At 41.2% G+C, this 25,809-nt stretch overlaps 1 protein-coding gene across 1 annotated transcript in view; it reads left to right on the forward strand.

Annotated features, from left to right (window-relative positions):
* Nucleotides 1–3,015: 3,015 nt before the first annotated feature.
* Nucleotides 3,016–25,809, forward strand: part of RMDN3 (regulator of microtubule dynamics 3) — a 32,240-nt gene continuing 9,446 nt past the window's right edge. The window contains exons 1-7 of the mRNA XM_010710910.4: nt 3,016–3,299; nt 4,980–5,175; nt 6,348–6,494; nt 10,481–10,748; nt 11,958–12,060; nt 13,341–13,401; nt 25,558–25,633. Of these exons, the coding sequence (XP_010709212.3) occupies nt 3,083–3,299; nt 4,980–5,175; nt 6,348–6,494; nt 10,481–10,748; nt 11,958–12,060; nt 13,341–13,401; nt 25,558–25,633 (1,068 nt within the window). The 5' untranslated portion in view covers nt 3,016–3,082. The remainder of the gene's footprint in view (nt 3,300–4,979; nt 5,176–6,347; nt 6,495–10,480; nt 10,749–11,957; nt 12,061–13,340; nt 13,402–25,557; nt 25,634–25,809) is intronic.

The following is a 25,809-nucleotide window of genomic DNA, read 5'->3' on the forward strand; positions in this document are numbered from 1 at the left end:
ATGCCACAGTTACTGATTAACCCCAGTGGGGACTGAGAGGGAAAATCCACATTTCTACTAGTTTGTCTGAAGAAAATGCTCCAAGAAAGCCAGATTTTGCTGTTGTTCCTTTTATGCTCATTAGTTTTGATTTGACAAAACAAAACAACTAATTGATGTTATCATCTTCCTAAAATGTGTTGATATTTCATCCCATGGGTTACACATCCATTCATTTAGATCACCCTCCTGCTAAGGAAGGTCTTCCTGAATTCCCTGGTGTGAAAACAACCCAAATGTTTATTCCTAAGATTTATTTCTTAACATAAATCTGTGTTATTTTCACTTTTTTTTTTCTTTTTTTTTTTCCCCCTATCACCCAGCAACTGATACAGAAGTACTTTCCCTGCTGGTTTCACCACAGTTGTTTTTGCTTCCTATACCCAAATCCATCACCCTGCAACCTGGACCAGATGATCTCTGCTGTGAGAGCGTTCCCATCCCAAGAGAGCCCAGAGCCTTGGATCTTTCAGCAAATTAAAGAAAAATATATATATCCAGGGCTCTTTTGGAGTGGCACGCTGCCCAGCATTCACTCTCACTGCTCAGTTTGGCTCCCACAGAGCTCTTTTTAAATGGAGGAGAGGGAATAAAAGAGAGGAAAAAGAAAACAGAGCCTGCACACGATATTTTAGTATCAGATTTCCCGTTGAGAAATCAAAATCTGGGAGACAGCCCAAATGCTTTGCATGGCAATGGCGTGAGAATAAGCCATAAAACACAGTGCCATGTATCTCAGTGGTGCCATTCATCATCAAAAAGCAGTTACTGCCCCCTTGGCATGGCTCTGAGACGTCTGCTTAAAGTTGGACATGGACAGCAAGAATTTGCGTGAAAGAAAGCAGAAGGCTTTTTGGCAAAAGGTTATCTACAGTCATAAATCCCTTCTGCACAATAGTGACACTGAAGAGCATTGAAGAACTCTGTTTGTCTCCTTCTGACAGCAGTGGCTTTTTCTAATTACCACTCTTCTTTCTGCAATACCAATCAAATTTCTTGCCTTGAATAGTACTGATTAATGGGATGGAGGCAACGTTTCCTAACAACTCAGTTCCCCTGAATTTAAGGTACGGTTCTGTTTCTGGAAGGTGAATCGCACTACAGAAGGTGCACAAACTTCTGATCAAGGAGAAATCCCAAAAATGTACTGTAAGCTGATTGAATAGCATTGCTCATCCTCTAGGGCTGCTGCTGAGAATCCCCACCCTTGGGTTGGAGTAACAGAATGTGTTTAATTGATCTTCTAGCTGGAAAATAAAACACTGTGCAAGTTGCTGAAGTTGTCACTACTTTCCCTTCAGCTGTTCTGGGAAAAGGCATTTCTAGTTGTAATCCTGGTGTATATAACCAGACAGGAAACCATTTCACCCATAGTTCAGTCATTGACTGTGGAATGAAAAAATTCAAATTCCAAAACCTTGAGATGATGATTTTGCCATTCATGTTATCATTAATATCTCCCTTGTCTTACACAGAGCCCATTTCCACCCAACATACTGCAATCACAACCCACAAGTGAGCAGTTTTTGGACTCGATGATCTTTAAGGTCTTTTCCAATCTGAGTGATTCTATGATTCTATGATTCTCACAAGACCTTGAATTGTCTGCTCTGTGAAATAACCATCATCTACTCCCACCGTGGTACTCAGCATCTTTCCTCAATGCTATTTTTTGCTATTTTTCTCCTTTGCTCCTCGAAGTCGACTAGAAAAGAGAGCTGAGACATGTACATGCCTCTGTTGCTCTCCCAGAGCTCTGTGCCATACTTCAGGGCATGTTCTGAACCCCAGAGCTCTCTGGTGATGGGTCAGTTCATCTTGAAGCACTTCTGCAGGGGGGATGAGGAGCCTGTGCTGCACTAAAAGGTTTGCTATTCCAAGAGCATTGCGCTTAATGCAAAACTGATGCATACAAAAGTGACTGCATTTCTTTTAAATAGTGTCCCGAATTACTAAAGAAGTCATTCATCCACAGCATTGGGTCCTTGCAATCTGCTGGTTTTTATCCTGCTCCAGATGATATTCATTTTATCCAGAGCCCCATCATGTTCCATAACTAACAATGTGGTTTCACCAGTGATCTATAATTCATCCCCTCCCTCCAACCCCAGCAAAAAGATTTGTGCTGAAGACGCAAAGGGCATTATTACAGCAATCTCTTTGTTTCTAAAGGTTGTGATGACAATAACAAAACTGTGGCGCAGTTTAGGGGCTTGTTTGCAAGGGCTGGCAAGGCAGACCAAGAGATACTACTATATGAGCAGCTGGAGCTGTTGTGGTGATAAACCCAGAGGGGCTTGTGAAAACCAAAAAGAAAATGAGATCCAATGGAGATTTCACATCTTTACAATGCACCACCAACATACGATTGTTATCTGCTGTATTACAGGGGTTAAAGGGAAAAAGCAAGGCAGCTCAAGCAGAGACCATTATTTCTGGGAATTATTTCCTTCAAAAAGCTTGTTTTTATTACTTTCATTAAAGTTCAATGCAAGACAGGCAGGAATAATAAAGCTGCAGCATGATGTTTCTCTGATACCATCTTTAATATCTGCAGCACCACAGATTTCTGCTGCCTTGGGCTGTACCCAATAACCACGAAAGAAATTCAGCTTCCTGCCTCCATGCCCACGTCATGGGCTGCACAGCCAGCGTTCCTATGCTTGTCACCCGAAATGTCTGCATCAGTTGGAAAGGGTCGAGCAGGTTGGTGGCACCAGGATTTGTTGGATGCGAGCTGCGGCTGCAGGGATTGTGTTGGAGGTGACGCAGCTGGAGGAACCGGGGTTGCGTTGTACAGATGCAGATCCAGATACACGTGTAGGTACAGACGTGGGTATAGCTTTACGCGTAGGTAGAAGTGCAGTGTAGATGCAGGTATGGGTGCAAGGGAAGGCGCTACAGGATGGACTACACGAGGAGCCGTAGGCGCCGCCCCGCCATCGCGGCTTCTGGCTCTCCGTCGCGAAGTGATGACGTAGAGTGCGCCACGCGACCATCTCAGTGACGTCATCCGCGCGCCGCCCGCGGTTGTCCGGGCGGCATGGCGCGGTCCGGGCCCGGCCGCCTGGCGCTGGGGTTGGCGTTGGGCGCGGTGGCGGCCGCGGGCCTGGGCCTCAGCCTGCTGTGGGCATTGCGGCGGCGGCGGCGCGGCTGGCGGCGGGGCGGCGGCGGCGGCCGGGAGGCGGCTGGGGAGCGGGCCGGAGACACGGCGGGACTCGGGGACGGCGGCGCGGAGGCCGTGGGGAGTCGCAGCCAGGGTAAGGCCCGGGGCAGGACCGCAGGAAGGGGCTCTGATTCCTTCCCAGATGTACCGGCGGCCGTTCAGCAGTCGTCGTGGCGTTCTGTCAAAGCCATTTGGGCGCACCTGCTCTCCTGTTACTGGAGGATGCCAGAGTTCTTGGTAGCTCATGCCACGTGCTGTATGGCAGGAACGTGATAAGCCACCGATATCGAAAAGATGCTTTTGTAGCACGAACGGGTTCAAACGCTTTTCACAAAAACCTTAGAAACAGTGACGAGGCTTTAAGATATGAGACATTCAAGGCAAAGTGTTCTCCTATGAGCAACTTCTGTTTATTTATTGTATTTTCAATCTAGGCTCCTGAGCTCTGCATGTCAACAAAGTGAAACACCCGCTTGTACCCACTCTCTCAGATCATCAGGTGCAACTGTCAGCCCATTGCCACCATGCCCCATAGAAAGAATTACAGAATCATTAAGGTTGGAAAAGACCTGTAGGTCATCTAGTCCAACCAATCAGTCCATCACCACCGTGCTCATTAAACCACGCTCAAGCCAAGGGAAATTACATCTTTTCATGACTCTCCTGCTATTTAAAGTCCAGTATCTCTTAATACAGATGTATGTAGAATAGAAACTGAACTTATTTTGCAGTAAGGTGTTTTTAAAGAGAAGCAATTTGCTCAACTGCCGTGGTCTTTGTAGTATTCAGTATGAATTTTGCATTTTTTTTTAAGTGTTTCACAACGGGATGTAATTGAAAGAACTCATGGAATCATGGAATCACTTGAGTTGGAAAGAACCTTTAAAGATCATTTAGTCCAGCTGCCCTGCAATGAACTGGGGTGCCTACAGCTTGATCAGGGTGCTCAGAGCCCTGTCTAGCCTAACCTTGAATGTTCCTAGGGGTGAACTCTATTCACTTTATTATCATTATGAAAGTGTTTAGTGTGACTGCATGCTCATGTCAGAATGGAGTGGTAAACCAGTGCAGGAACCAAAAACACCAGGCCAGGTCAGAGGGTAATATTCAAGATTAAACTTTATACCCTCTGTTTTCTGAATACAAAATTAAACTGGCATTTCCTATGAGGAAACCCTTTCCCATTTCCCTGTACTCGGCACTGGTGAGGCCATACCTTGAGTATAGTGTTCAGTTTTGAGCCCCTCTCTACAAGGAAGACATTGAGACCCTGGAATGTGTCCAGAGGAAAGCAATGAAACTGGTGAGGGGTCTGGAACACAAGTCTTACAAGGAGTAGCTGAGGGAGTTGGGATTGTTTAGTCTGGAGAAGAGGAGAGTCAGGCAGACCTCATTGCACTCTACAACTTCCTGAAAGGAGGTTATGATGAGGAGGGGTTTGGCCTCTTCTCCCAGGCAACAAACAGGACCCGAGGAAATGGCCACAAGGTGTACCAGAGGAGGTTTAGGTTAGACATGAGGAAAAACTTTTTCTCTCAGAGAGTGGTCAGGCATTGGAATGGCTGCCCAGGGAGGTGGTGGAGTCGCCATCCCTGGCAGTGTTCAAGAGGTGTCCGGATGAGGAGCTACGAGATGTGGGTTAGTGGCTTGTGGTAGCAGTGGTAATGGGTGGATGGTTGGACTAGATGATCTTGTAGTCCTTTCCAACCTTGTGATTCTATGATTTTATGATTTGCATCTGATAACCTTTTTTTTCTGTCTTGTTTTCCCAAAGCTCTACCCAGAAAGCCAGTTCCTGTAGAGGCAGGAGACTGTGCCGTGTATACACCTCTCTTAACACACGGCGAGCAGGTGGATGTGCTGGACCGCCTGGATTTTGTGCTGACAAACATCTCGGAGCTGAGGAAGGAAGTGGAGGAGCTACGAAACAGCCTGCAGCACCTCGCTGCTGATATCGTGGGTGAAGTCAGGTTAGCATCTGCCCTTCTCATTTTGTCATCTTTTGTCTGCTGTTGTACGTTTATGTTCTACAGCACAGGAAAACATTGTGATCAGTTGGATGTCTGTTAAATGGAAAGTGGAAAAAGTGGAAAAAAACATCTCTTTAGTTTCCACTGCCATTATATCTTGGCAGTGAGATTACGTTGAAATAAGACCAAGTGCTGGATTCTGTCTTCGGTCAAAGCAACCTCATATATCACTACAGGCTTGGGGCAGAATTGCTGACAAACTGCACGGAGGAAAAGGATCTGAGGGTATTAGTCAGCAACTGGCTGATTAGTAGTGTAACTGGGTAGCTAAGAAGGCCAATAGCATCCTTGCTTGTATCAGAAATAGTGCAGCCAGCACGAGCAGGAGGTGATCGTCCCTCTGCAGTCAGCTCTGGTGAGGCTGCATCTTGAGTACTGTGTTCAGTTTTGGGTCCCTCACTGCAAGAAAGACCTGGATCAGATCCAGAGAAGGGCAACAGAGCTGTGAGGGGACTGGAGCACAAGTCTTATAGGGAGCAGCTGAGGGAACCGGGATTGTTTGGCCTGGAAGAGGAGGCTCAGGGGGGACCTCATAGCTTTCTACAACTTTCTGTTGTAGAGGTTGTGGCAAGGTGGAGGTTGGCCTCTTCTCCTGAGTATCAGCAACAGGACAAGAGGTGATGGCCTTGAGTTATGCCGAGGGAAGTTCAGGTTGGATATTAGGAAAAATCTCAGAAAAAGTGGTTGAGCATTAGAACAGATTGCCCAGAGAAGTGGTAGTGTCACCCTGGGGGGTTTTCAAGAACAGTAGAGATGTGGCACTGAGTGGTATAGTGGAGTTGGGTCAGTGGTTGGACTCGATGATCTTAGCAGTCTTTTCCGACCGTAATGATTCTGTGATTCTGCAATGTGTTTCAGAATTCCTTTGTTCACTGAGGAAAGCATATGATAAAATTATCCTTTACCGTGTGGATTTCAGTGGTCAGACTTGCTTTAACTGTAGAATACACTCTTTGCTGTATGGTAATGAGGTGTTTGTATAAGCAAGAGCAAATCACTTTGTGAATTCTTGGGGATAGAGCAAATTGGAGAGAAACTGTCGGAGAGCAGGAAGCAGAATATATAGCACAATATCAAGTGTTCATTTGTTCTTCTTTTTGCCTTTCTTCCAGGTCGCATCTGGAAGAAACCCAGAGAGTAACACGCCGAAGGCGGTTCCCATTCCACAGAGAAAGAAGTGATTCCACAGGGTCCAGTTCAATTTATTTCACTGCTAACTCAGGAGCAACCAACACAGATGATGGAGAAAGTGAAGGCGGGTAAGGCAAACACCATGTTGATGGCAGCTTTTGTAGGTTTTGGTGTCCAAATGCTTATTTCTGAGCAGTTTATAAGTGAAGTGAAGGTGGGTTTTGTTTGTTTGTTTTTTTCCTTCCAGTTGGCTTGAATTGTAACTTTGGAATGTAGATACATCCCTCTCTCTCTCTTTGTATTACATTCTAAAGGTGCTTACTGAAGCCTGATAAAGTTTCCCGAGTATCTGAACAACAGTGTACAGATCAAAACAAACACACACACAGATGCAAAACCTCTGAAAGTTTGAACTAATAAAAAATGTGAAAGTTGGGAGCATCAGGAGTCTGTCATTGGTGTATTAGGGGTGATCAGGAGTTTTTGCTCCTTTTTTTTTTTTTTTTTTTATTGTATGGAGATAAAATTTCCATACAATAAAAAATACGTTGTAAAGGGTCTAGAAAACTTGAGAAAGTTAAATATATTCATGTTAACTAAGATGTCTTTTGTGTAGAGTATTTCTTCTAAACTTTTCTCAATGTGGCACAGTGATCACTTATGTTGCTTAGGTTCTTAGACTTTAAAAACAGATGAAAACACACAAAAAATCCAATTGAAGTGCAAAGAGATAATAGAAAACAAGAGGTTTGCTCCATACATATTTCAGACTTTCTGATTAAATGCTTCTGTGCCTTAATCAGATGAATTTCATAGCTTTTCAGATGTGTAAATGTTTTCTAAAGCATGCAGTGCTGGCACTAAACATTTTCCCAAAGATATGAAGCATAAGATAAAGACAGTTTCATTACAGCACAGAGAGAAAGTCAGAATTTGTGTGTTTGGTAGCAGTCAAACTAGCAGTGAGCAGTACAGACTGACACTTCGTAACACGTCTGTAATCAGAGCACAAAGCTGCCATTGCTGTAGCAACCTCCTAGAACAAAGGACACAAATCTGTGGGAAAACAGGCTTTGTTGCTTCCATTAAAATACTGCGTTACTGTCTCAGTCAGTGCAATTTATAAGCAAGAAAGAGTTGATGAGGTCTCCTTCAGGTTATAGATGTGCTTCATTCATCTGAAGTGAGTGCTGAGTATTCATAAAACAAGCAGAATTTGAAGTAAGTGATTCATGGCAGTGTGACATTTAAGAAGGCTACATAACTAATTTTAAAATGACAGGGCCTGTGCTAGCTGCTTAATAGTACATGTGTTCAGTCATCAGGTTTCCAACAGATATTTTGTAAAGCACACTGAATAGGAGAGAGTTTTCAACAAAAACCTGTCCTGAGTGGCACCTGACCATTAGAAATGTATAAATTATGCTAAGGGCCAAGGAGGTTTGCTCAGGCTTTCACCTTGGAGGACCTTAAGTGAAGTGTGGAGCAGGGGATGTATTTTCCTGTAGAACCTCATATATGGTTATGGCTATATGGAGTCATTGCTGTCATGTTGCTATGTGATGTTAGGGGGAGTTTTCACTTGTTGCTTAAAATATGTAAGTAGGTTTAGTGTTTGGTATGAAGAATTAGTGGGTAAGCTCTCATCTGATTTAATTTAAAAAGTTTGAATAGTGTATCATGTCACTCTGGTCCAGTTTATCATGTGTAAATAGATATAATGTCAGTCTGTTCAGCAGTGCTGTCTTCTATGGGTACAACTTTTCACTTTTTGGAAAACAAACTTAGCTTTTTAGTAGCTACTAGGAAGAAGAATAAGACTGCCCTCAGCAGATACATTTCAGCTATGTATTTATTTCTGACAGTTACATTCTTGTAATGAAGATCAGAAGGGGGGGAGGAGAGAGGAGAGTCATGTTTCAGCTTTATTTTTTAAACCACACGGACATGAGCATCTTCTCTGATTTCATACACAATTGGCAAAAATCATTACAAGTTTTCATGAGCCCAAGCATCTTGGGCTGCTGCAGAACTTAATTTCTGCCTATTGTTTTGGCAAGGCTTTGGTCTTTTGGACTGCTTTGCTTCCTTCCATATGCTTTTCAGTTTCAGACAATACATTTTCATTTTCCATCAGGATGTGTGCCAGCCAGAGGCCTCAACATACAAAAGCATTTAAGAACTTTCCATCATCATAAATTTGAGGAAAACAGTTGGATAACATCTAAATCCTGTAATTTTCCTAAAAACTCTGAGTTTATGAGGTTATGTACAGCATTACCTCTCTTTTTAAGCTAGCAGTATCTTGTATGTACTGTCTTGGAGAAAAAACACATATTTGTGTTGGAGAAAAAAAGGTCTATTGTTGCTTGTTTTTAAAGACCATATTGTATTTCAGCATGGAAAATGGTTTTCACCTGAAGTACTGAAGTCTCTGCAGCCACCAGGAAAATGCTGTAGTGAAACAGCATCCCTGCTGCATCCCATCCACAGGACGGGATGGAAAGCAATGAATCAGGCTAAATGTAAGCAGCAAAGAGAATTGCAGGAGTTTTTGTTAAGTGCTGAAAATGAAGTAGTCTGGGGAACTGATAACAGCGTTACTAAGAAAATACCAAGAAATCAAGCTTTTAACTCGGTTTGAAATAGACCCACACCAGTGTCACCTACATGGTTGCTACACCATCCATTAAATTCATTGCTGCCTACTTAGTCTTCAGCACGTTGTCTTGTTTGGCTTTGCAGTGGTAAGGCACTTTATTTTCATCTTAATTTTCACTACAAAATTGTACTTCTTAAAACTTATGGATGAAGGTTTTATTTACCCTCTACCAGAGAGGGAAATGCTTGAGCAAAAGGGATGGTTCTTGGAAACTTGAAGTTTTGATAGCCAGATGTGTTTTGTTATCTGCGTGTGGCTAAATGAGTGTCACTGCTTTCTTTAGATACAGACCCTGCTCACCTATCTCTGTCTCCAGACAAGGGCAGCTTCAGACACAGAGCACAGGGCTCTGTCTTGAGTTACTTGAGCTGTAGTTACTCATTACCCCCAGGTTGTGATGGCTTTTAGTCGTGAACAAAGTTTTCAGTACTTGGTTTGGGCACCATTTATTTGATTAACAACTGCATTCTCCTAGAATTAAATATTTATGGGATTTGAAGTATTCTGCTTCAGGAGAGAGCCTTCTATCTGAATATGGAGGTGCAAATTTTTTAAATTCCTGGGTAACTTGGGCTTATTCTTTGATCAAATATTCATAGATAAATGTGAAGGGAGGGGAAATAATTTTAAAGAAACTTCTTAATGTATTAAATTGTTTGAAGCTATGTTCTTACACCTGGGCCTAATTATATAAGCAAACATCTTCCTGCAGTGATATCAGTAATACGTAATGCTGTTTTAAATGTGCCCATATGTGATTTGGAGGAGCTCAGTTTTGGCCATTTTTAGAATCTTTGCTTTAAGCTTTATCCTATGTTGTTTGATTAATTTAGCAGCTAATCATTGCTCACAGGGTGCCTTTCTGTGGCTCTTCTGCCATTTCCTTGCTTACTTCTCAAGTGAAATAGTTTGGGTCTCTCCCCTCCCGTTTTGCAATGTTTCACATGTCAGTGTGAACAAGCTGGTTTGTATTTAGCATTCAGACAAGATGGTGAAGGTACTAAATATTGCCAAAACAGCCATTGCATTTGAAATTCCTTGAAACAGGCAAAAAACCTCAAATTATATATTCTACATGGATGAGTGTGTTGTGTCTTTTGTTGAAGTTCACTTTCATAATTCATACACTGAACTGAATTGTTCTGGTTCTAGTTTGTTTAATTTTATATGAAGAGACCTAAGATAAAATCATGCAGACATTATGTGGGCACTTGTGACTGAGCTGTGTGTAACTCTGGGGGGCTTTCTTTCTTTCTTCAGCTTTTTATGGTTGCGTTACATGAGAAATAACAAATGGTGTCATTTGGGAGACTTGAATTACACAGTGCTCTCTGGGCTAAACTAAGATATATTGCTCTATTAGGAAGGGGTTTTTTGTGTGCCACCTGCGTCCCAGCATAACATCTCCACCAACTAATTTTCCAATATGTTGGGTTTTTTTTTTTCTGAAAGGTACACCACAGCCAATGCTGAGTCTGATTATGACCGAGAGTCTGAGAAGGAGAGTGAAGAAGGGGAGGACGAACTGAGCTGTGAAACAGTGAGAACAGCAAGACGGGATTCCCTGGATCTCATCAACGAGGATGAAACACATTTAATCCTCGATTCCTTGCTGGATGAAGGACTGAGCCAGCTACTGCAGCAGGCAGATCACTTGCACAATGGCGATGAGCAGGAAAAGAGAGAGGGATTCCAGCTGCTGCTGAATAATAAACTGGCGGTAAAAGTTGCCTTTTTGTATTTTCCAGCAGTGATTTGTGACTTAGCTACATAGCTGGGAAAGAGGAAATAGCATTTCTTAGCAAGGTCCAGTTCTACGCAATGACTGGGCCAGTTTCCAGTTGCCCCCTTTCTCAGGAGCAGCTTGAAACAGGCTGAAGATCAAAACTGCTCAGGCTGCAGCAGCAGACAGTTCCAGTTGCCTGACCTGGAGTTCATCTCATCTCTTTCCCTTAGACAATACGTTGTGCATGTGTGAAACAACAGCATGTTGTAAGCTCAGTAAACATGTAGAGAACATTGATAGCACTGTGTTTTTGTCACCTTAAAGCTAACACGGTGATGTACCCTGCACTGAAATGTGACTAAACGTGACTACAGCTGGTTCAGGCATGCCTGTGTCTGGCACTGTTACCCTCTGTTGGTGTTTTCTTAAGCCAGTGAAGACAGCATGTCAGGTTACCAGCCTTTTAAAAATCAAAACTTCTATTATTTGTGTATATAACAGGGGGAAAATATTATTAAAATGGTTTGGGTTGAGTTCTTATTCCAAGGAAATTCTTTTTTCCTTCCCATCAGAAGTAAATGGCAGGCCTGTCAGCTTCTCACATTCTTTTATATGCTTCTTGTATTTACAGTGCTATTGTAAAATGAATCAGATTGTTGGGTGGCTGTGTTTCTAACGGGTTTTGTTGTTCTTATTTTTCAAGTAAACTAGCATTTGTCAGAACACAGCTGCTCCAAAATCAGTGGTGTACCTATGGTACAGCATCTGGTTCAAGCACGATCCAAGAACTGAATATTTGAATGCTGGCTGAAACACGGAAACAGTACCATTCCATTTGCACCTTTAATTAAGCGGGAAGGTTTGAGGTTGTTTCTTTTTTCCAGTGTTTTGAGGTTAATGGACACTGCTTAAAAAAGAATGGCCCCAGTATGACCTTCAGAGTGAAGGAGCACTCTGCTGGAAGGCAGCAGTCATTAGACCTTTCCTTAATTATAAATTTGGTTACTGTTTGCTCTTTTGTGGGTTTGCTTCAATTCTCACATCAAGGACTTCTAAATTTTCAAAAAAATGTCCCTACAACTGCCAGTATGTGTCCTCATTTGATTTTTTTTTTTATTTTTTATTTTTCTTCTCATACTCTTCGTCAGTGGCAGAATGGATGGTTTATGTGGCTGATGCATCTCATTTATGTTTTTACTGCAGTATGCAGACCAGGGAGACTTTCTTTGGCGCCTAGCCCGAGCACATAGTGACATGTATGATATCACAGAAGACACGGATGAGAAGAAATCATATGCATCTGATGGTAAGGAATTGGGTGTTCAAAGGCAAGGAAAGGTGGATGCAAACCTGAGTTAAAATGTTGCTTTCTGAAAGGCAGTGTAAGTAGACCAAGGGCTTATGTAAAAGTTGGCTTGCCAAGCCTATTTTATATATATCCTGTCTGATAGTAAGATAAGTAAGTTTATGCTGTAATCTGTTTAATTTTTTGTTGCTGACACTAGCAAGTATAACAAAAACAAAGTTTAAAATGTGTATTTCTTACTGAAATCCATTCCATTTCATTTCTTCATTCTCCTCTATTTCAGCTGTGGTATACTGCTTATAGGTGCTTAGTTCTTACTTTTTTTTTGAGACTGCAGGCTCTAGAAGGAGGTGGGGAAAGTGGGGCAAACTAGATCAAAAGCTGTGAGATGAATCAGATTAAAACCATTGCAAACTCCTGTTTTCTCGTCACGTTGAGAAAGATATTTTCATTACATGTGAATGTACTTCCAAATGGGGTGAAACCATATTGACAGGTCAACATAATTTGCTACTTAAAATTTGCATGAGCTCTTTGAGCGGTTTTGGATGCTCAGTATTGCTGTGAGAGTGTGACATTTTGTGGGGATATGGTTTCACACTGGGAGCTGAGCTCTGCTGTGTTGCTCTCTCGCTCTCCCTCCTCAAGAAAAGAGGGGAAAAAGTAGGATGACAAAAAAGCCTGTGAGTTAAGGACAGGAAGATCACAAATTATTGTAATTAATTGCCTATTGCTAATAGAATAGACCCGTGAGAACTCCAAGCAAATTAAAATTGCCTTTCCCTCATCCACCTTCTGTGTCCTCAAAATGGAGAAGGGGAACAGGGAATGGGTTTTGCAGTCAGTCCAGAACACCTTGTCATCCCCTGCTCCTTCATCCTCACTCTCTTCTCCTGCTCTGCCATGAGCTGCAGAACTACTGCTCAGGAGTACCTCCTGCCCTCCTTCTGCACTGACCTTAGCTGCTGCAGGACTGCTATTTCTCCCAGTTTGTCACTCCTGCACAGCAGTTTTTTCAACATGATTTCTCATTCTGGCCAGTGGTGAGTCCCTTTAGGATCTTGCTCTTAGTTAACAAGGGGCAGCTGTTGGGCTCTGCTCACCCCTCTTGCAGCTTGTGCTGCTACCAAAACCTTGTCACTGAAACCCAGTACAACAGGATGTTTTTGAGCCCAATATTATAACACTAACAAATATATAACTTTTCATGCCATTCTGTTATTGTACTCTAACAACTTTAAAGAAAAAAGTTGAAAAGTGACTGAGTTTCTTATTTGCAGGGAAAGAAGAGCTGGAGATTGCCTTTCAGAAGTGGGATCAAAGTGCTGAGTGTCATCAGTGGTACGTAACTCTGAGTTTTGTTTTTAAAAAGCAAGGGGACTGCTGTGACCTGACCTGCATCTAAAAACTTGGAAAAAATAAGAAAAAGCTCATCTGCTTTTAGTAGGAGTGCGCTACACTGATGCTATTTTTACCTGTTAAAAAGACACTTTTACCAGCTTTGGTAAAGTAATGTCTTGATAGACAGCAGGTTTTGTTGCAGTTAGAAACTTTGTTTTGCTTTGCTTTTGCCTCTTTAATTATGAATTTCTCTGTGACAAGATGAAGTTCTCTGGCAGTATGAAGGCTTCTGTGCATCTGTGCCCAGCAAGGCAGACTGGTGGTGGTGGTAGTGAAGGATGCTGTTATATTCAGACTTGAAGAAATACAATGGGTTTTAGGTGAATTAATACAATGAGCTCTATTAAATTTAGCTCCAGTGTAAATTCAGCAGTCTAGAACTGCCTTGTCTTTGGTATGCTTATAGCCTCAGTGCATTTATTTTACAAAGGTGAAATGAGTGAAAATTCGCTTTAGAAGCTTTCCAGGGAATGCTAAAATAGAACGTGGAGGACGGTTTGCTTAGCAGCTGGCTTTTGGGCTCCATGTCTGTGCCTTTTGGCACAGAAACTCCATCAACACCACTTGGTTATTGCGCAGACCCTGGGAAAATGCATATTTGAGCATCCTGGGTGTAGAGGGGCTGCCAAAAAATGTTTGACACAGATAAGTTGCAGTGAGCTAGTTCCTGAGTTTGAGCCCTCAGTATGGTGAGGCTTGCTTTTATTTTCTTTGACAAGTCCTCTGCTTCGTTTGGTCCCTTTTCAGATCCCCGTAGATGAGATGTGTATCACTGAAAGCCAAAGCTCACAGCCAGCTGCACAGCTGTGGGGGCAGTCTTGAGAGTTACATACTAAATATGCATGATTTTTCCTTTGTGTTCCTCCAACATTCTTGGGTTAATTATTGATATTTCACTCTGTTACTGACATTTCAATAATGCTTTTCTGCACAGAGATGCCTGCCGTATGTCAAGAGTATTGTATTTGCCTCAATCAGTTAGGCCTGTTAGCGTGGGCTCAGTGCTGTGCAAATGTTCTTCCATTCATCTTAATTCATCTGGAGGAAGGAGAAACATTATTCTCACCAGATTTTTAGTCTTCTGGAAAATGTCTAATGCCTGTGGTCTGACCATGTGTGCTGCTTGTCACTCTGCAGAGCACTCTGGCTTTGAAGTGTGTTGAGATAGTAGTAGTATATGGCTTTCTTTGTCATATATTAATGTGTAGATTTCTTTTTGCATGATAAAAGATGAAATGATCTGTAATTTAACCAAGTAATATCCATGTAAATGCTCCAGCTGCTAGGATTTCAGTATGGAGGTAGGAAGCATTAAGGTACACAAGCACAAGGAGGATGCAGAGCTGTTGTAGCAGGTCCAGGGGAGTCCATGACTGACATTTAAAATAGAGCAAAAGTGAAATGAATTATTTTTATTAGTAGCTGTTGGGTAAACAGGATGCAGAACGTCTCTGCCAATCAACATCCATGCTCTTCTCAGATGAGTAATTTGACAGTTGGACTCTGATCTTGGAGGTCTTTTCCAACCTTGGTGATCCTTTGCATCTTTGATTTGGAGGGTGGGTTGGACTGCCAACCTCTAAATAAAAGTATTTATTGTCTTGGAAAAATCATGCCTTTTAGCTCCTAGTAATTGAATGCTGTTCTCAGCTAAAGCTTTGATATGAATCAAAGGAGAGACAACATAACCAATTCCTAGCATGTTATGGTGCTTTGTGTTTTCTGCTAGGGAAACATCCTGAAAGAATCTGTTTTTGTGCGTTGTTTCTTGTGGCTTTTATGTTGAGTCTTGAAGTTTCTAAGTCACTTTGGTATCTGAATTTTTGACATTTTCCAAGGCAGGGTTCTAATTCAGGATAGAATATTGATAGCTTTGCTCCATCATTCAGAGTTGTATTGTAGCTGTAATGGGATGCTCAGTCATGTTTCTAATATAAAATGCCAAGCCTCAGGATCTGAGCACACTGCTGTGTTCTCTGTACCTGTATTACAGCCTGTGCCCTACTCTTCCCTGAACAGCTTTAGTTAAAGGACATACAGTTCTTGTCCTGTTGGATCTGTCCTTTTTCCAAAAAGAAAAAGGCTTCTGCACATCAATTTCTTGCTGTTAATTATGGAGAACAGCTGCAGAGAGGGCTGCTGGAGAAAGGAAATAGCAGAGCAGCATGTGGGAGGCCTGGGATTTATTGGAAATGAATATGTAACTACCTTTATCAGTCGTAGGAATAATTACTTGCTGTCATGAATAGAACAGGAAATTACTCCCTTTCCAGCTCTGTCTGGGTCATGGGATGGTCACAAGCTGTTTTAATTACAGCCTCTCCTTACATTAATTAATTTTACTATGGCAAAAAATGTATTGCTAACAAAATGATGCTTCATACATCCAAAGATATATATATAGATCTAAAAAATGTAGGATAAATCCTAATTCCAAAAGACACTGTAGTTTGATTTCCCTTTACTTGAGTAATGAGTAATGCTTAGAATCGAGTAAAGCTTATAATTACTTTTAGTTCACCACACTATCTGTTTAGGAAAATGTGTGTGGAGTGGGGGGGGAGAAAGGGGAGAAGTAGATAATGATGACTTCCCTTCAGTTTGCAGTCCTTTACTCCTGCAGGCAGGAGCACAGAAGTGAGTTTGCTGACAAATGATGGCTCTTGATGGACCTCTCTTCTGTTTGTGCAGTCCTTTTTCAATCACTTCCCGTTCCCATGCCATCCTCTGGTACAGATTCCATTCCTGTGACACAAACCACCCCCTGCTGAGTTGGCTTTAAGCTTGTTAAGCAGGATAGAACATGCTCACTCAATCTAATCATCGTTGGAAGCGAAGCTTATTTTTCCTCTCACTGTCTTGTGGTTATTGCAGTAATGAGTGACATTTTAAAGCAATAAGGGAAGAAAGAAATGCTGTGAACAAGAGGGCACTGCTGAGAGCTGGCTGAGGCAGCAGCGGTTGGAGCATGAGTGGCTGCAGCCTGAGATGCTTTGTGACTGGAAGGCTTTGGCAACATGAAAGTGGTTTCTGAATGAGAGGGAAAGCAGTAAGTGTGTGGGACTGTCTGAGCTAGCCGTGGGATCTGCCCAAATGCAGAGGAGAAGCCTTGCGTGGATCTCCTGGGTCTTCTCAACATTACATTTGGTACAAAGCTGCTATTGTGATTATTTGCTCTTGGAACCCAGCTGGTCCCAAAAGAGCCTTCTCTGCAGAGCTGCTTGAAAGAGAGCTGAGATCTGATGAGTGCAGCACAGGCGAGTCAGCCTGTGCACAGCAGGACTGATCTCTGGCTGTGTTTTCCTTGCAGGCACCATTCTGCAACACAGAAACATGTAAGGGTTGTGCTGAGTGTCTGACATTTGTAATGCCTTTAGAATAGGTTCATGTATTGTGAGCTGATGGATGCTTTACCAAATGTTCTTATGCCTGTGTACTCCTGTCTTGGTATTATCTGATTCTTATTTTTTTGATACCGACATAAATGTAATTCTTTTGCTGTAATTGTAAAACATCTCTGATCATAGAATCATAGAATCATTAAGGTTGAAAAAGACTTTCAAGATCATCACTACTAAGTCCAGCCATCCAGCCATGCCCACTAAACTATGTCTCACCATGATCAGGTAGATACGATGCCCAATTAAATAATTTGCATACTAAATACATTTCAGCTCATGAGTAGGAGAACAGCACAGGCTTGTAGGTTTGTTCTTGCTTGCTATTAGAGATGGATGGAGATAGATTGTTTTACAAACCTATGCATTTTGCTACTTAGACATAAGTTTGTGACATCCTCATGAATGAAGTGAGAGAAAAGCTTAATCATTGTTAGAATCCCCTACCCATTTTGGCATTTGGTGTTTGTAGTGCAACTTCAAGTACCTAACAGCAGCCTTAAAGATCAAGATCAGGATTTAACTCTTTGTGGATTGCTGCCCAAAGCTGATCCATTTTGAGATGTGCCTCAGTTTTGGCCTGAGCTTTTCTTGTGTTCCCCAGGTGGTTTAAACAGGGGATTCTATCAGTTAGGGACAGAACAGAGTACAGCAAACAGGAATAGGCATTGCAAGATATTTCAGCATGTAGAGGAGCATGCAGCAAGAGCACCTGATGGCATTCCCCATTCTCAGGAAGGTCCTTCCCTTCTCCAAGGCTGTCAGCATCCTGAGCATCTCTGTGTCCTGAGCCCTTCAGATGCTGAAGAAGAGCCAGGGAAGAGGAAAGCTATGAAAACTATGGGCAGGAACAGAGGAAATCTCAGCAGGGATAATTTTCTTCCTTTTTTTCACTCCTTCTTTTGGTGACAGTGAAGTAAGTTGACATTTACAGTCTGTGGGTTGCTTTTTATCTGTTAGACAAGAAAAAAGAGATGTCTTGTTTAAAATGAAACAAAGGCTGTTGGCTACAAATTGGCCCCAACATGTTCCTTTTTTTTTTTTTTTTTTTTTTTTCATTTCTTGAGAGACACTTACAATGAAAGTGGTGCAAAGGGAAGTGTGTTACATGGAAATAATTTTGAGTTTCTGTACCCTGTTCCCATGAAAACCACTGTTATTTCTCTAGAATGTGATCCTTTGTTCCATGCTTGCTGCTGGAGAGCAGCAGGTGATGTTAATGAAATTTTCAGGTATTAGTCATATTTCTGATGAATCTTGAAATTGCAGAAATAGGGAGATTGTTTGGAAATAATACAAAGTTCCATTTTGTTTGTGTACTGTTTCATTTGCATTTAGGTCTTCTAGATGAGAGCTTTTAAACTGTACGTCTACTGAGATGTAGTTTTGGTGTGTCAGCAACAATGTTATCTCTATGATGTTTAAATATATGGTTCTGAACATAAAAGCTGTAATTTCTAATTGTGCTTAGTACTTGCTTTGAACTTCACTGGGGCAGAAGGGAGAATAGTCCTAAAGGTTATGCTTATGTTCACTAGGTCTCTTCTTAGATTGCAGCTTTCTTTAAGGGAAGAAGATCAACTAATTTAGGCTATTCCATTAAATATGTTTTGTTTGTCTTTCCATCTTGTTTCTACCTTTTCAGCAGGAATTCTGAACAGTTGAAACCCAAGTAGTCTTGGTTCCTTCTTAAGATTTCTGTATTGCCCTTTTTTTTTTTTTTTGAGGGCTTGATTCCAACCCATCAGAGCAGTTAAAGAAGAGCTAGGTTACTGCTACCATATCTGTTGCTGCCCTTTCTTGGCTGCTGGTCTTCTCCATTTGAAAAGCTTTTAGGCACACAAAGTGACTGACATTTGAGCATGAGTTCTGAGAAATGAGGTCTTAACAGCATGGGTATGTCAATAGAAATCCCTCATAGCAAAACTAATGGTGCTACAAACCTGGGAAACAACTTATGCACTACAGAAGACTTTGTTGTGAAGCTCTTCTCATCAGTGTTGATGAAGATGATACCTCCTTCCTTGAAAGCACCAGTAGTTTTCCTGCAGTAAGTCATTATAATAGGAATATCCTGCCAAGATATGTGCCAGGCTCTTTCAAAGTAGTTCTTGGGGAAAACTTGTAAGTTTTTCCACTAAAGCCAGAGGTTTAAATGAGCACAAAGTCACCACAAAAATAATATGTTCCACGGAATAATTACCATTTGTGTCTTCAGGCTTTGCTGGGAATGAATACTTATTGTTCTGCAAACACATATGGTCCATTCCTGCCACCTCCTGAGGCAGACTAGAGATCTTTTAGATGAAACCAACTTGGAAATCGAACAGAATTGAAGACACATTTTGTATTCCAGCTTTGGTAACTAATAAAGGCTTCAACCTTTTCTAGGATTAAGGAAAAATTGATCAGGGTATGGGTAGGAAAAGGGGGCATTTCAGCCTTTCTCTTTTGTGACAGCGATCAGTTTTGACTTAGATAGTGAATGAAGATTAGTTTTGGTTTTAGCCAGATAACTACATAGACTCCTTACTTAATGTAATCAGCCAGGATTACTTGCTCTCCAGACATGGAAAAAAAAAAAAAATATGTGGAACTATTTGTAAGAGAATAGAATAGTTGGTCTACTTGCCATAACATTTGAGTGTGACAATGTTGTGCAAGCTTTCTGTTCCTGTAGTTTTGTGGACTCCATCCGATTGTCTTTTTCTTTTTAATTTATTACTCAAATATTGTACATACCACTTCAGCTGAGGCATTCTAGTACAGCATCATATTATTGTCTTGGGCTACTTATGATCTACTGTTTTAAATTTGATTCTCTGCTTCCACCCACCCACTACTAGATGAATCTTCAAACATAGGCTGATCTGCCATCTATTTAAATTTAATCTGCTATATTATCCAGCTTAATGAAATCATTTAACAGTGACAGCATTGATGTCGGGGGAATCTTTTGCTGCACCATTCAATATCCATTAATTCAGTCAGTCTCAGAAAAAGTTGATCATGTAAAATTGGGATAAAGGAGTCCCAGGTAATTTATTCACTCCAAAACAAAAACCATGTGCTTTCTGATGAATATCTTCCAAAGCAGATTAGGTGGACCTCCAGCAGTGAGGCTCCCAAACTAACCCTTCGATGAACCACAGATCATCTCTGTATATGGTCATTCTCATATTCTTTGTTTGCCAGTGTTAATGCCTGTAGTTTTTCAGAATTGTAACATTTTAATGACCACAGGTATGTGAATATAGGATATCTTCTTCAGTGTTTAGTCTTTGTTTAACACCATTTCCTCCCAGCCTGTCAGCCTTCATTCTCAGTGACCTATGCTGTTGCTGGCTGATTTGTGTTTGGCTTGGTTTGTTTGTTTGGGTTTCTTTCAGGGGTTTATTTCTTGTTATTTTCCAAGAAATTCCTGTGTCCCAAGCCCAGGTTGTTCGAAGTTTGGTTTTTTACTTTTCGTATATAAAGCTAGAAGTTTTGCTCCCACAGTAGTCCCAAACCAACCTGTCAGGGTATGAACATTGCATGTTAAAGAAAGCATAGAATAGATAAGGTACATAAATTAACCATATCAACAGATAGCAGAGAATCTCTGTGAAATTAAATTCTGTGTTGAAGTACATAGAAAATATATATCATTGACTAAGATTGTCATACACAAGCTTGTAAATTACTTGATAAGGATGATAAGGTTCCAGAGCATTGAAAACAGAGAAACAAGTCTCAGTTTGGCATCAGTAGAGTAGGGTTCGGGGTATATTAACAGCAAAACCATTTTATGGTCATTACCATGAAGCACTGAGATTGAACGTCCTTTTACAGGAGCATGGGAAAGATTTCAGTAAGTAAAAATAACTTCAAAAGAAACAGAATGACTACAGGAAAGTTTGAGTACAGGAAGAGTGCTAGCAGTAAAGTGCTTGTTGATAATTCAGAGCTTGTTTAAAGATTGTTTTGGAGATTTAGTGTAAATATAGGCTACTCATTAACAAAAATTAATATAAAAGAAGCCTTTAATCATGGTACTCTAAAATTTCCTTTAGATGTCAGAAGAGACTATGGAAACTACAAGACATCCTCAGAGCCCTGTGCAGTAGAATGCTCAAGCTAAAGCTAAGCCAAAACTTAGCTTAGAAAGTTGCAGAAGAATGTCATTGCATGCAGTGACTATGTAAAAAAGTATTTTTAGGCTTCATCAAATACAGGAAACAAAGCATCAGTGGCAGGAAACAGGTTTTAGTGCACATTTCTTTTCTTTAGAATAACTCATGTTAGTAGAGGACAGTTCAAACAAGCTGTATGGATTTGATGTTCAGTGACCTCAGTCAAAGTGATGATGCTAGGCAAGACCAAAATGCCATCTGGAATATTTTTGTTGACACTTTCTCACTTAACACCTGTAGCTCTGACGGCTTATGATGTTAAAGCCTTAATTGCAATGTAAAATCAGTTCTGTAGGAAGTCCATCTTTTCCTGGAAGAATATGATCCTCAACAACATGTAATAGGAGCAGATGCTGCAAGATGTTTCTCCTACAACTTTTTTTTGTTAGGTTTGGTTTTTAATTTTGGGGTAGTGTCTTAAAATGTCTCAACCAAGAAGATCTACACTAACAGAGCAATGTCTTAGGCTATGGCTCTAGTGGTGTTCAGAGGTAGGGTTTGATCAAGAAAACCTTGTGTCATTCATTAAGTATGAAACAGTCATCTGGCTATGAATGCCTACAATTCATGGGAAATCAAGGTAGCTACTGCTAGTATTAGTTCCAGAGTATTAAATATTTTATATAATATGAGCTTGCCATTCCCGCAGAGTCTGCAGAATGTTTGAAGGTCTTTGGGATATAGACATAAAGAGGAATTCCTTTGGAAAGGAAATGTTGTGCTTCAGAAACACAGATCCAAAGGACAGAGTGCAGAACCTGTGTGAGTAAAGCAAACAGTTTTATTGCAGGCAGAAAACTCTGTACTGTAAAGCAACATATGTGCATATGCATGAAAAGACTTCTCATCCACTAACTATTCAGAAAGTTGCAGAATACCATGCACGGTGACCCATGTGGGTCAGTCAAAGGCTAAAATGTTTTAACATCTCAAAGTTTGGTGTGGCTCCAAAGGTAAAAGCAAGCTTTTCATCTAAATTGGCTTTTAAAACTGGTTTTGGTCCTGGAAGATACAGGTTGGATATCATGGGCTAGGTATGTTTTATTTCATGCATCATCTGGAAGGAACATTTGTAGACATTTGTTGCATTGAGGAAATGGTATCGAGTGCATCTTTCACATCAGATACACTTTAACTTCTGAGATTAATGCAGACAGCAGCCTTTAGATACATCTGTTGCATAGAAACGAGTTCATGTCTGTGGACAGCAGCCAGTTCTCAGAATTTATAAATGAAATGCTTTCAAAGGAGTAGTGGAAAGCATTCTGAGAAGTGTTTCTATATACAACCTTGATTTTATGTATCAAGATTTTATATAACTACATAAAATCAATTCTGTATACTTATACATGTGTCTAGGTCATACAGTTTGAAGCAGCGAGTCAGAATGGGGATGAAGCTGCTGTTCATCACTCTGTTCTGTGGTGTGATCCCCAACTGTGGGAATACACTTTTTTTTTTTTTTTTTCATTTCCATGGAAAATTGAGACAATAGTAAATTAGTGTTGCTCTAGTCCAGAGCAATTTATTGTGCTTAAACTTGCAGTGTGTACGCCAGTATCACCGAGTGCTTTATTTAAACCATCCGTGCTGCAGAGTATGTTGGAATGAGAAACAATGCAGCATAATTAGTGCTATGTGAATTTACAGCCCAGCCTCCTCTTCAGCTCTCTGGACAATCTTCTCATTTTTTCCTTCAATCTTGTCTCCCTTTGTTTTGAAGTTTAGGAAAGCCTGATCTCAACCCCTTTGCTCTGTATGGCCATAATGACATAATGCTCATTAATTTAAGGTTAAGTTTCTGGGAATTTTGCTGTTTCTCCCAAGATACTGAATCCCAGAATTAATAAACATTTGAATTTCTGGTGTGTTTCGTTGCACAACTACATGCTAGTTGTTTGTCTCACTCCTTTGCAAGTGAAGAGACTCAGTGCGCAGGTAGGTAAAAAAACTGGTAAAACTGACAGAATATTGCCAAAACTTCTCAATTTGATATAAAGAAAACCTTGAAGCTCTGTTCCTCTGAATTATTTACTTGATTAGGAAGAGTTTTATTCTTTCTGTCTTTTAATTGGCTCTTATTGATGAAAGTAGAGCTCTGACCTAAGGTTTTCATCTCTTTGCCTTGTGTGTGATGAAATCTCTCTCTTGATTGACTGTCAGTGTTGTTTAAATAACACCAAACAGATTTACGGGCTAGCATTGATATTTTCAGTTGACAGCTAGTGCTGGTTGACTAGCAGAATAATCTAGCTCATTAGTTTGTTGGGTACTGCAATGTAAAATTAGTTGAATACTTGTGAAGCAAAACTTTATCTGAATAAAATGCAAAGGCTTTCATGTCCCTGTGCTGTTGTCAGCTGTCCAATTCAATTTACTTTTTGTCTTATTCAGAAGGAGGCACCAGCAGAATTAACTAGTGAGTCTTTGAAACTGTTTGAAGAGATAAGAGCTGTATTTGGGTTGGCAAGCCATCCTGGCCATGAGGCTGTTGGTGCTGGGCTGTGTATTTTGTGTTCAGAGGCCAAAAGTCCTGCTTTCAAATGGGAGTCAGCCAGAGTGCAGCATTGGAAATAAGGCTCCATCAAAGCTGCATGTTCTGAGCCTGGGGATTTGAGAAGGAAGAGCAAGCAGGCTCTCATCTGGTGGTGTATTCTCTCCTGCTGCACAGAGTTTATTTTCTAATGAATGGGGAAATCCTTACTGAGCTGAGAGTTCTATGGGAACTTGTGGTTTGACCTTAATGAGTAGTTCTGGTTAATAATTAGTCCAGCAAGTCTCATAATGCAGGGTTTAAGTAACTTCTGAGACATCGATCCTAGTAGTTACCAAATGTTTACAAAAGATGAAATGTCCAGTCTGAACTCATTATTCTTAATCTAGCCTATTATTGTTAGCCTTTGTGCAACTTGGTAGTGCCTCTCGTGACAATTCATCCGAAGGCATTCCATCCAAAGACATTTCACAAAAGAGATTAAAATAAATAGTTCCAATACTGAAGAACAGGCCAAGCTAAACAAACAGAAGAGAGAAAAGCAGGAAGCCATCCTGGTGCTGCATAGAGGGAGAGGAAGAGAAGCTAAAGACCTCAAGAAATCTCAGATCAGAGTTTCATATGTAGAAACCACCACCATGCCCTGGATCTTGAGGCACAAATGGGAAAGGAAGGTTCATGCTAAGGCTACTCTTCCTGGGACTGCAATGAAAGACCAATTCATAGAATCATAGAATGTCCTAGGTGGGAACAGACCTTAACAAAATAGTTCCAACCCCCTGCCATGGGCAGTGTTGCCACTCACAAGGTCAAGTTGCCCATGGCCTCATCCAGCATGGCCAGGGATGGATCAACCATAGCTTCTCTGGGCAACCTGTTCCAGTTCAGCTATCTCTTGCTTTATTTCTTACCACTTGTTTCATGACAGGTCTGCTGTTGACTGCTTATTTTACTAACATTTCAATGGTCTGCTTAAAAAAATAAAAATCTGATCTTTATTTTTACTTGACTCCCCTTGCACCACTTGATGTTGGTATGGTGGTTGTTGGAGAGGTCAGGCTAGGCTCCCTTCATCCGTTTGGATTTATGGGAACAGACCTGTAAGGCTTGCCCTGGGGAGGGAGGGAGTGGTATAAAGAAAGATTATACAGAATTTTAGGTTGTATTTAATGTACATATCCAGAAGACTTAAATAGTATGGCTAGAGGAACCATATTCAGCTGGGACCCTGGAGGGTATCATGAGGAGACAGAGGATCTGGCAGTACGAGCAGGGCTGTGGGTATGGCAGAAGAAGTCACAAAGGAGATGTAATTGCATCTTTCTTCTTTTCAGCTTTATTTTTGAGCCTCTGAACCAATTTCAGGGAAGAGCAGTGTGTGGGGAGGTGAGATGGGAGAGTGTAAATCCATGGGCAATCAGTTTCCCTGCTTTCACTGCTCACAAAATAACTGCTTTTGCTAGGGTTGAATTGTAGCATCTCTTACTAGAGAAAACTAAATTGGCTTGAGCTTGCAGCACTCAAACCATGTTATTTTGTTTCCCAAATGCAGTGGCTGCTCAAGCTGCAAGACATAGGTAGGTTGTCACAATATTTTCCCTCCAAGTAGGCATCCTAGCCTAGCTAGGATAGCTAGCGTGCTATGGGTTTGCTGTTGTGTAAGGGAGATGCCTGTGCATCTTACAGCTAATTAGAGCTTTTTGCAATTCTGGCTCCTGCTTCAGTAGGATTTGCTCTTCAGCATTCCGTATTTTCACACAATTCATTGCTGAGTAAGGAAATTTAGGGTGTAGAAGTGCACTGGAAGACTTTCCATGGTCGGTGCAATGAACAAAAGCCACTCCTGCTCAATTGCTGACATCCTTGGAGCTACTGCCTTCTCATGCAAAAAGTGCTTGCTACATAGGTCCCCTCCCTGTAAAAGATGTGAAGCTTAAACGTGCTTGTATCTTCAGAAGGAAGATACATACAGAATGTAGATGTATATTTAAAGCTTCTAGTTTAGTTTCATACAGATGCCTTCTTTATGCAGGTATGCCATTCTTTGTGGGCAGCTGGCAGAACATGAGAGCATCCAGAAGCGCATTCAAACTGGATATATTTTTAAGGTGAGTGAAAGGAGAGTGCTGGCTTCTGTGTGTGTTAAGCAGTACTTCTGTAGTAGGGTAAGTTAGGAATACAGGCTCCAGCTTTTACCAGGAGAGCTGTAGGTCTCAAAGGGTTGCTTTTAAGGGGTGGTTTGAGTGAGGAAGGTGATGCCAGCAAGACGTGCTGGGGCTGACTG

The sequence above is a fragment of the Meleagris gallopavo genome, chromosome 5 (genome assembly GCF_905368555.1).
Source record: "Meleagris gallopavo chromosome 5, MGAL_WU_HG_1.1, whole genome shotgun sequence".
Classification (NCBI taxonomy): Eukaryota; Metazoa; Chordata; class Aves; order Galliformes; family Phasianidae; genus Meleagris; species Meleagris gallopavo.